Below are 12,189 nucleotides of genomic sequence, written 5' to 3' on the forward strand. Positions count from 1 at the left end.
AACTAACTGAAGGTGTCCCACAGGAATATGTCCTGGGCCCTCTTTGCTTCTACCTCTATACTACTTCACTTGGTGATCTCATCAGCTTCCATGGATTCATTTATTATCTCTATGCTGAGGATTCTCAAATCCATGTATACAGCCCAGACCTCTCAGCTGCCCTCTAGAGTCACATCTCCAAATTGCCTATTGGACATCTTGAACTGGATGTCCTGTAGACATCTTAAACTCAATATGTCCAAAAACTGAATTCATTATCTTTTCCCCAAAACTCCCCCTTCTTAATTTCCCTTTTACTGGTCCTCTTTGAGGGCATCAACATCCTCCTGGTCACCCAGGTTCACAACTTAGGTGTCATGCATGACTTCTCAATCTGTCTTACCCCTCACATTCAGCATGTTGCCAAGGCCTGCTGATTTTACCTTCAAAGCATCTTTGAATAGGCTTCTTTCTCCTTTCTTACAGTGCTACCACCCTGGTGCAGGCACTTCATGCCTGGATTGTTGCAATAACCTGTTGGTTTGTCTCCATGCCACAAGTTCCTCCCCACTCCAGTTATTCTCCACTTCACTAACAAAATGATCTTAAAATGCATATTTTACCATGTTACCCCACTGTTCACTCAACTCCAGTGGCTCCCTCCCACCTCCAGGGTCAAAAATAAAATCCTCTGGCATTCAAAGCCCTTCATAAATGGTCTTCCTCTACCTTTACAATCTAATTTTACCTTACAGTACCCACCCCCCCCAACTCCCAGCCCCAACACTAGGTACAGGACAACCAGTGACACCAAATACTGAGCCAAGTATCAAAATCCACTCTGGTACTATCAGACCCAAAGGCCTCTCCAAAGTTTCCTGGAGAATACATACCTGGTTCTCCTACATAGAATACACTTTCAACCGCCAACCCATCTGTAGTCAGAAATGAAAGGCAGCAGGGGACCCTATACCAGGCCTTCTTTTTTTCTACCTACATCTATCCATTTGGGTCAGTGATACGCAGTATTGGGCAGCCAAGAAAAAGAGAGTCTGAAAAACCAGACTGCAGGTTAAGTGGGGCTGAGATCTCTGTGCACTGGGAAATTAGAGGCTCACTCATGAATGTAGAGACATTGCCAGGATGGAAAAGGGTTTCTAGTTCATGTCCATATGAAGTTGAAGAAACTGCTGATGTTTGATATGAAGAAAAGAAGACTTGAGGAAGTCAGTGAACATGAAAGCTGTCTTCAGGTATTAGAAGGGCTTCCATGTAGAAGGATTAGACTTCTTCTGCTTGGCCCCAAAGGGCAGAGCTAGAAGAAATGGGCCAACTGGTTCAATGTAAAGAAAAGCCTCCTCGTTAGAGTCCCACTAAAGTCATATAATTGCCAGAAGCAGCGGGCTTCCCTTCCCTGGAGGCATTTAATCAAATGCTGGATGACCACATATGGGGATGCTTATAGAAAGAATTCCTGACAAGGTACTTGTTGGACTAGGTGAACAGTGACATCGCTTTAAAGTCTGGGGTTCTGGGACTGTGTGAACAATTCAATAAACATGTGTTAAGTATTAACTCCATGTGGGATGTGGTACTAATAGGAAGGATATAAACACAAAAAGGAAAGAGCCCCCAAATGGAAATCAAGAGACTTGTGTCCTCATCTTGACTCAGACAGTAATTCACTACTTAACTTCTGGACCTTCTTCACCTATAAAATGAGGTTAAGTCGCTACACACCTGGGATGTTGGGAAAATCAGATAATAACAACTCAAATTTATATATCAATTCAATTCATGAAGCTTTAATCAACTGCCCACCATGTGTAAGCCATAGAGCTGGGTGCTGGGAGGACAAAGAAGGAAAATAGCTTCTGCTTTATGGAGATTACATTTACTGAAAGGATAGAATGTGTACAAAGATAAGTAAAAATAAGATAATTTGAAGAGGGAAAGTAAGACCTGGAGGGGAGATGGCAATGGGAGAATCAGGAAAGCTTTTGCCTGGAACACTAGACCTTAGCTTTGAAGGCAGCTAAATATTGCAATGGAGAGAGGCATTGGACCTGGAGTCAGGAAGGCCTGAGTTCAAATCTAGTCTCAGACATTTACTACCTGTGTGACCTTGGTCTGCTTACTTTTCTCATCTGTAAAATGGGGATAATAATGGCACCTATCTCCCAGGCTCCTTGTGAGGATAAAACAAGGTGATATTTGTGAAGCATTTAGCAAAGCAGCTGGCACATAGTAGGCATTTAATAAATGCGTGTTCTCTTTTCCTTCCCTTGAAGGAAGATAAAGTCAAGGTAAGTGGAAGATAGATTTGGGGGGGGAGTGGGGGAGGAGCTTCAAGTGCCAGGCTAAGGAGTTTTCATTTTATCCTAAAGAAAATAGGAAGCCACTGCACACTTCCAAGGATCCCCCCAAATAAACTTTTACAAATCTCAGTAAGGCAGGTCCCCAGTCAGTCAAAGCAGAAGGCCCTTTTTTTTTCTTCCCACATCTATCCATCAGGCCAGTGATAAGCAGTATTAGGCAGTCAAGACAAGAGAGTCTGATAAACCAGACAGCAGGTTAAGTGGGGCTGAGATCTCTGTGCACTGGGAAATTAGAGGCTCACTCACAAAGGTCATCAGTCAGCAGAGGCACAGAGCCAGACCTGTTACACTGCAGCCATCATAATGAAATGCAGGAAGAATCACGGTCCCTAGCACTTCCACCCATCACCAGCCCTCCCCCCACTGCCTCCCCTCCCCATCCCCAGCTTTGTGGAGCAGAAGCACACAGCCAGGCTAATGAAGGCTCCAAGAAATGTCTCCCTATCCTGAGAAATGAGTCTCTGCCACCTGGGTGAGGATTTGTAGCTGTCAATCAGGCATGTCTAGGGCACAGCTGTAGAGCTGATTAATTCAGCTGTGAATCTGGCTGGTTTCTAGGAAAGTGGAAGAACTTATCTGTGGATTTTGTATTAAAAGTGGGTCAGAGGACTGACCTAAAATTGACTCCCCTCATGCTCCACATGCCAAGCTTACTAGCCCAGCTCGGTGACCCATAAACCAGCATAAGTAAAATTTGGGGATGGCTGCCTAAGGGCATGGGGGGAGGGGCAGAGAAGACCCCCCACGGCAAGGCAACAAGATGCACAAATGACTTATTCCTTAGAAGAAAGGAATCTAGGAAAACAGGCTGAGCTTCTTGACCCTCAAATTCCACCCTATCTCTCCTCAAAGAGCCACTAACTTTTCCTCCTTACACAACAAAACAAAGTCTATAGCTTCTCCTTTAGCACAGTGGCTAGGGAGAGAGTGGGGGAGGGGCAGAGGATGCAGAGAATTCCTCTTGGGGTTGAAAAATCACCCCTCAGAAGCATGGAATGTATGTATGTGCATGTGTTAAAGGGGAAGGTGGGGGGAGGTGCAGCTTGTCCCAGCCATCCAAAAATGAGGCGTTTGCCTTTTAAAACACCTCCAGAAATGGTCCCAGAGGCACATAACACAGATCCAGGACAAAAGGGGTCAAGCCAGATGGTTCCAAAGACTCCCCACCCACCCACTTCCATCACTTCCATCTGCCTTAACTGACCTAATGAAGAGGAACACTTAGAAATACATTCTCTGCAGGAACACTGAAACTCCAGAAGTCAGACCACAGTGACCACTTTGTAATGATCCTTCAAGACCCAGATCACATCCCACCTCATCCTTGCAGTCTTCACAAGTATTCAACGAGAGCATGTAAGGGGCAGCATGATCTGGTCGAAAGAGTGAGACCTGGGGAGGAAGAACGAGCACTAGCTCTGGGCTTAAGAGGACCTGGGTTCAAATCTTGCCTTTGATATTTGCTATCTGTCTGACCTCAGAAAGACATATAACGGAAACAGGTTTGGCCTTAGACTCAGAAGGACCTGGATTCAGATTCAGATTCTGCCACAGACACTACTAATGGTGTGAACCGGGGCAAGTCACTTATCCTCTCTATGACTCAATCTTCTCATCTGCAAAATGTGGGGCAAGGAGGGGAATGGGGAGTTGAATTCACTGCCCTCTTAGGACCTTACCAACTCTGAATCTAGGATCCTTTGACCTCGGGCAAGTTAATTAACCTCCTTGGGCCTCAATTTCTTCATTTGTAAATTGAATGGGTTGGGCTAAATGCGCCCTGAGATTCCTTCCATCTGTAGTTCTAATTCTATACACAAGTGCTTTGAAAGTTGTAAAGTACTTCCTAGGTTCTGCTTGTCCCAGCTGCTGAGACCTGTTGACTGCGCCTTGCCTCTTTTGAGGGCTTTTGATTTTCTTCAACCACTGAGAGCTACAATCTCCTTCCATCTAGACCCCAGGAACTGCCCTTACCATAGAGTCCTTCACCCTATCGCTTACTGACCTAGCACAACAAAGTGGGAAGAGCAGAAGGTTTGATTTCTACAACTACTGTAATGTGGAGTTACTTATTAAGAAGGGAGGAGCATAAGGAAGGGAGAGAAATAAGTAAATGAGTGTCCCATAAAAGAGATCTGCCTGTGTTCTGCATTTTTTCGTAAATTAGTTTTGCTATCTTCTCATCATAAATATTTACTTTCTAAAAGGAACATCATGCATAATGGAATATCTAACCTAATGGTCGGTTATTAATGCAGATGATATTTCTGGAGTTATTGACTGCTGAATGATATTTTTATGTCTAGACACCGGTTTAATTCCCCCTGGCATCATTCCACAGCTGAAGCCTAGCCTCTGATTGGATTACAAATAATAAAGGATTTTTATTCATCATATCTAACCATTTCAACTTTTCTTAGGCTTCCTGGGTATTCATACTGGGCAGCTGCAAAAGGAAAAGGGGAAGATTTGGGAGCTCTTCAGTGCTTGGCTAGGAAGCTACATAATATAGCAGAAAACAAACAAGGCTGAGAAGCAAGTTATTGGTGTTCAAGTACTAACTTTCCACTATAACAAGCTGTGTGACTTTGGTCAAGTCACTTCCCCAAAATCTGTAATGAGGGTCCCTTCTTGCTCTAATGTTCTGAGCCAATGGAAATCCTCTTTGCCCTGGTCGCTCACTGTACAGTTCAGACATAGTCCATGGCATAATTCTTTTATGGGAGGAAGTAAAGGTAATAAATATTTATATAGCACCTACTGTGTGCTGGACAGTGGGCTAAGTGCTCTACAGATATTATCTCATTTGATGAACACAATCTGATTTTCCAGAAAACTTAATCAGGAGAGGACTAAATAGCCTATGAGTTACTGAGCAGTTTCTCAGTCATCAGTTTATCCATTAGGAATTTCCACATGGAATGAAATTTGTTCAATGTTACCACTGTCCCTTAGGATCTTGAGAAAGGAAAGAAGCCAGAGATGAATGTTGTAATAATCATGTGTATCTATACATCACTTTATAATTTTCAAAAAGCTTTCACATACATGATCTCATTTGATACAATAATAAGACAGGAGAAACATTATTCTCACTTAATTGATGAGAAAACTGAGGCCCTGTGAGTTGGGGGTAGAACCAAGGCCTCCAGACAAGCTTTTCATCAGACCATATTTGGTAACAACCTGTCATTTTCTTAGGACATAAGACTGATGAGAGCAAATAAGAACTTTCAGTGTTTCCAAAGGGTGAAGATACTATAAGGACAGAAAGTCCCAAAGCAACTCACCTTTCTTTGAATTCTAGAAAGACTTTGGCCAGGCTGCTCCCACCAGCCATCATCGATACATCAATGGCCCTTAGGAAGCTGTTGTGCACTTTAATTAAGTCCTACGATGAAGGAACAGGCAGCATGTTACCATACAGACACCATGCAGGAAGGGTTCACAATTCTTGTAAACAATCCTCTGGTCTCTTTTTGTTCCCATTAAATGTTGCAATGTAAGAGGCTCCAGCAAGATGTATCCCTGAATCACCATAAATACTCATGTGTAATTAAGTTAGAAGGTTATACAATGATAAATGTACATAGGAGTTTTGATCATATTAAAGTCTCTTTACTAAACCTAATGGGAGCCGTCCAACAGCATACATTAGCCTGTCATAACACACTGTAGTCAGCACTGAGCAGCCCTGGGCACTGCAAATGAACAAGGATGGAATAGCACAAACTGTTGTTGGCCAGTCTCTTGGGCCACTTCTTCCCTGAGCCATCATTGAAAGAGAGAAAACTCAGGAAGCCAAAGTTCCCCACTAGGGATTCTTTTAACCCCATTGTGGGGGAGGCTGTATTGGGGTCTGAGTGGAGGCTCAGGAGAGATTTGCTTTAGAAGTATTATCTGACTTTACAAAATAGATGTGTTACTCAACTGGGTTCCCAAGTTGAGTTTGATATCTTGTCCCTGAGCTTGACATTCATCTATCCTTGATAAACTTCCTCTATGAAGCCTGAAGCCTTCCAACACACCCCTTGTAAACCTGACCACATTGAAAAATTCAACTCAATTGAACAAGTATTTATTAAATGCCTACTGTGTGCAATACACTAGGTTAGGCACCGGGGACACAAAGATATAAGGCCTCCAGGTGATCTTACCCTCCATCAAATTCCGCATAGTACTCTTTTGGGATTTTTCCTTTGTATTCATTTTACTCTTCTTGTGTCATAGTTATTTATTATTATATTATATACATATATTATTGTATTACATATTATATTATACATGTAATTATTATGTATTTTATATATAATTATTATGTGTAATAATATATAGTTATATATTATGTGTGCACATATAGGATCTATATTGTTATATTATACCACACCACCACTTACAATGTACACTCTTTGAGAGTAGGAACTGAGTCTAACTTACCTTTGTATCCCCTAGCATTAGCATTGTGCCTGGCACCTGGGGTAGGGATCTGGGACTACACTTGTGATGTCTTTGATGCCAGGGTAAGGAAACTCCTTCTACCAGTGCGGGTTGGCACCTTCTCCACAATTTATAATCTCACAGAGTTGCCTAAAGTTACATGTCCAGGGTCATGAAGTTATTCTGTGTCAGAGGACAGACCTGAATCCTAGGTCCTCCTGACTCCTAGGCTAACTCTCTTTCAACTATGCTCTGCTGTCAGTCAGTTAAGTAGCATTTATTAAGCACCTACTATGTTCTAGGTGCTGGGGATACCAAAAAAAAAAAAAAAGGCAAAAGACAGTTCCTGCCCTCCAAGAGCTGAAAGTCTAATGGAGAGACAATGTGTAAACAACTATATACAAACAAGAAACAGACAGGATAAATCAGAGATAATCAACAGGGGGATTGGGAAAGGCTTCTTTCAGAAGGTAAGACTTTAGCTGAGACTTGAAGGAAGCCAGGAGGTAGAAATGAAGAAAGAGAGTGTTCTGGGCATGGAAAACAGCCAGTGAAAATGTCTGGAGTTACACCTATCTCTGCTCTATTTCTTGTTTGTTCATAGATTGTTCGCCTATCCATAAATCTAGCGGAGTTAGGAGACGGAGTGTCATGTTGGAGGAAGAGCAGGAGCATCAATGTCACTGGATTCAAGAGTATGTGCAGGGCAGGCAACATGGGACTGGAGATGTTCCTTACTATGTTTATATTGCGGCCCCCCCCCCCCCCCCCCCCCCCCCCCCCCCCCCCCCCCCGCCAACTCCCATATCAATGCCTCCAGAACAACAGACTTATGCAAGGCTCCTGCTTAAGTATAAGCTGGATTGCCAGACAGTGGGTTCTAAAGTCCATCCCAGTTTCCTATAAGGCTCCCACTATGTGCTTTGGTCATCTGCTCTTTGGCAGAACTCAAGAGAGGCACCATCCTTACCTCAATGGGTATGCAAGATGAGGAGCAGCAGGAGCTGCAGGTCCTGGTGACCAGGCTCTCACTTGGAGAGATAAAGGCCAGATGTTCTTTGCCTCCTTGGGCCAATGAGAACGAGGGAGGCCAGAGCAGATCTGTGCATTGTCAGTTGTTCTCATCTCCTGGCTACTGTAACCAAGTGCCAACTAGCTGGGCTACAAATCTGACATGTGTTCTCTGAGAAACTCCACCGATGTGTGTGTTCTGAGACATCGTGCCCAATTATTTCCCTCTTCCCTACAGTAATTATGTTCATGGGAAGCTCCGTGTGTGCACACCTGTAAACCAACTGCTGCAAAGGTGCAGAGGAATGTCTATCTCTGGCTATTAAGAAAGCACCTGTTGGTCATGGTAGTCTTTCATATTCCTTCAAATTCTCACAGCTCCTCTTTCCCAAAGAACTCAAAGTACTTTCATGGTTTTTCCCCTCTTCTAATACTACTTTTCCAAAAGCAAAACCTGTGATTTCTTCCAATGTCAGGAGCTCCAGCTAAGGAACTTACTTTACCAATGCAGGTTGGCATCTTAGTTGTCTGGTGTACCAAAAAGGGTCATAAAACCAATGTCAGAGGCAAGATTTGAACTTCCTGACTAACAGGCTAACTTTCTATACCTTAAAAGATGCTGTTTCTTATCCTCTCCTTGTATGTCCTCATATAAGTCCTGGCTGAGATAGGAAGGATTAGGTCAACTTGACTATGTCTGGCTGCCTTTCAAAAAAAGAAGTTGTTAGAGAGACAGAAGCAATGAGTCTCTAGCTGCAAAACCCAGGGATCGCTATGGAATCATCTTTGGGATTATAGTGCCAAGTATCTGATCTAGGCATGAATGTGCCAGGAGCACTGGGCACCAGTAATGCTGTGGGTCATCTTCATAAGGTGAAAGTCAATGGGTCCATAAGGTCAAAGGTTTGGAAAGAGGAAGTACATGCCCTTTGAGGCTCTTACCTCCAGGTTGATAAAGATGGCTGTCATGTCCAGAGGGCTCAGCACCAGCTTCAGAGGATTCATGTAGTTCTGAAAGAGAGAAGACCACAGAGCATGGGGAAGTGAATGCCATCTCAAAGAGAGAAAGGAGGCAATTTCCTTTTCCTCTGCCTCTACCGAGAGGAAGAAGGATGAGGAGAATTGACGCTCAAGGTCAGTTTGCATGTGAGACTCAATTTAATTCAGTTCAATGAACATTTATTCAGTTCAATTAACAATGTTAAAGGCCCTCAGCCAGACCCCCATTGACAGTTAAATTCCTTGAAGGCAGGAATTATGTTTTTCTGCAATACATGCCATCAATCTCTCAATAAATAAGTATTATATAAGGAGCCTACTATGTGGCAGGCACTGTGGATACAAGTACAAAGAATGGGGAAAAAAAGTCCAAATAACTATACTCCACACGTAAGTATGGGAATGTAATAACAAAAGATACCAATACTTTATAAAATTTAGAAATATATATTATATGTATAATGTCAGAAAAATGGATAGACTTGCATAAAATAATGAAGAGTGAAATGAGCAGAATAGACAATGTGGTATACAGTAAAAGCAATATTCTTTTAAAAACAACTTTCAGTGATCTTTGATTATTTTGAGTGAGTCATTTTGACTATTATAAATACTCAAATTAACTACAAAGGACACGTGAAGGAAGGCACTATCTGCACCTAGAAAAAGAACTGATAAATAGAAGTATGTACAGAATGATTTTACATATACACCCACACACATACATACACATACATATTTGTGTCTGACATGGGGGAGGGAGAAAAAAAGAAAAAATAAGTGATAACTTTATTATATATTTAAAGGGAATAACAGTTTGTACATAATAGGTTTGCAGTTTCATGTGTAATCATCTTTTTATTATACTATGTTATAAAAAATGCTTGTTTTATTCCTTAAATTAAAAATAAGGAAAATTTTTTTAAAAGTATATGATAGGAAGAGGGAGAGCTGGTTTTTAAGTTGTGGGAGAAAGTAACACTTAAACAAAGGGCCAAGATGAGAAAGCTGGATAATCCAGAACAGAGAGAGTGGCCTCGCTGCTCCTCTGGCCTCCTGCGGCACTCCCTGTCTATTCCTCTTGGGAGTACGGGATTTAGGGCTGGAAAGAACTTTAGAGATCACCTACTAAATCCTCTCTCCTGACCTCCAGTTTCACCTTTTCAAGTGTCTCTAACACGTTGGACTGCATGTCCCGTAGAAATTTTAAACTCAACATGTCTAAAACTGAACCAATTACTTCCCTTCCCCTCCTCCCAAACCCTGCCTTTCTTCACAACATCCCTATTACTGCAGAGCACTACCATCTTTCCAGTCATCCAGGATCATAATAGAGGTATTGTCCTCCAATTCTCACTCTCTCCCAACCCCTATATCCAATCAGTGGCCAATTCCTGTTGATTCTACCTTTGTGACATCTCTGATGTCACATGCCACCTCGCCTCTCCTCTGACACTCTGACCCCCAATCAACCACCCTGGTACAGGCACTTATCACCTCATACCTCACAAAGTTATCTTTCTATAAAGCACAGGTCTGATCACATCTCCCACCTCCACAACACCTCCCCCGCCCCCTCCAGTCAACCTTAGTGGCTCCCTGTTACTTCTAGGATTGAATATAAAGTCCTCTGTTTGGCTCTTAAAGCCCTTCACAACCTGGCTCTTTCCTACCTTTTCCAGTCTTATTATACTTTACTCTTCCCCACATACTATGCGACCCAGTGCCACTGGCTTTCTATTCCTCACATAAGACACCCCTATCTCCTGAATCCAAGCATTTTCACTGACTGACTCCCATGTCCAGAATGCTCTGGCTCCTCATCTCTGCTTCCTGGCTTCTTTCAAGCTTCAGCTAAAATTCCCCCTTCTGCAAGGAGCCCTTCTCAATATCTTTTAATGTTAGTATCTTCCCTCTGAGATCTTCTCCTATTATATATCTTGTTTGTACAGTTTTTTGCATGCTATATTCCCCCTTCCCATTAGATTATGAACTTTTTGAGGCCAGGGACTGGTTTTTTTTGGGGGGGGGGGGCTTTCTTGTATCTCTAGCACTTAGCACAGTGCCCAGAACACAGTAGGTGTTTAATAAATGCTCGCTGCCTTGACATTGTCTTATCTGAACCTTCCGGCATCTCTGAGACCTATGGTGGGAGTAAGGGCTGACACTTATAAACTGTCTATCTACTAAGGGCTCTCTGGACATTATCTCGTACCATCCTCACAGAAGACCTGAGAGGTAGGCAAGCGTAAGGGGAATGTATTGCCTGTATCATAGTAAGAGGCAGGGTAGTATAGTGGAGAGAGAACTGGCATGGCATCCAGAAAGAATAGGCTTCAGTGCTAGCCTCTAGTTGTGTAATCCTAGGGAAGTAACCGTCTCAGTACTGTAGGCCTTTGGTATCAAACTCAATCAGAAACAGATGTCCAAGAGCTTCATAGTGACTTAGAAAACCACAGATTAACATCATGTACGTTCCACTGCATTTTTGTTTTGTTAAATACTTCCCAATTACATTTTAGTTTGATTCAGGCTATATAAAAGTTTTGTGGGCCCCTTGCAGTCCCCTAGCCAGGAGTTTGACCCCTCTGCTCCAGGCAGATCTTTAAGACTGAGTTGCAAAGAAGGTATTCACTTGCATTGATGAAAGGCATTCTCTCACCTAAGAGGAATTCCCTCCATCAGTAAAATCACAGGTCCCCACCCCTATTTGAATAGTAATAATGATAACAACATGTACATATCACCTTTAGTTTTACAAATTACAAACATCTCATTTGATCTTCACAACAACCCAAGGAGGTAGGTATTACTACTATCCCCATTTACAGATAAGGAAACTGAAGCAGGCAAAGGTTAAGTGACTTCTTTGGGGTCATGAAGCTTTTAAGTGTCTGAGACTAGATTTGAAAAAACTGGCCTTCCTGATTCCAGTCTAGAGCTCTATCCACTGCAGCACCTAGCTTTGGTACCCAGGCCCACACTGAAACATTAGTGCCTTAAAGAATGAGACTACGTGGTTTTTCTTTGTATCTCCATCACTTACCTGTGCTTTGCACACAGTAGGAGCTTACTAAGCACCAAACTGAAGTATCATTGTTCCCATTTAACAAACAAGGAAACTGAGGCCCACACAGAGAAAGTAATGTGTTCAAGCTGGCTGGTCAGTGGTAAAGCCAGGACCAAATCCCAGGTCCCTTGACTCCAAATGTAGTCTTCTATCCTACCCTTTCTTTTTTCTCTTCTTTCTTAGCCCAAAAGGTTTCCCTGCCTCCATCTCTTCTCTCTCCTGATCTACCTTTTGCACAACTGTCAGAGTAAGCTCTGTAATGCACAGTTCTGACCATGGCACTTCCCTGCTCTGGATTCAATGCAACATTCAAAA

At 42.7% G+C, this 12,189-nt stretch overlaps 1 protein-coding gene across 1 annotated transcript in view; it reads right to left on the reverse strand.

The window, feature by feature from the left end:
* VAV2 (vav guanine nucleotide exchange factor 2) overlaps window positions 1-12,189 on the reverse strand; it is a gene marked incomplete in the record, with an annotated part of 409,366 nt that overhangs the window by 34,259 nt on the left and 362,918 nt on the right. The window contains 2 exon segments of the mRNA XM_036750644.1: window positions 5,648-5,748; window positions 8,748-8,816. Of these exon segments, the coding sequence (XP_036606539.1) occupies window positions 5,648-5,748; window positions 8,748-8,816 (170 nt within the window).

Source organism: Trichosurus vulpecula, chromosome 3, assembly GCF_011100635.1.
Source record: "Trichosurus vulpecula isolate mTriVul1 chromosome 3, mTriVul1.pri, whole genome shotgun sequence".
NCBI lineage: Eukaryota > Metazoa > Chordata > Mammalia > Diprotodontia > Phalangeridae > Trichosurus > Trichosurus vulpecula.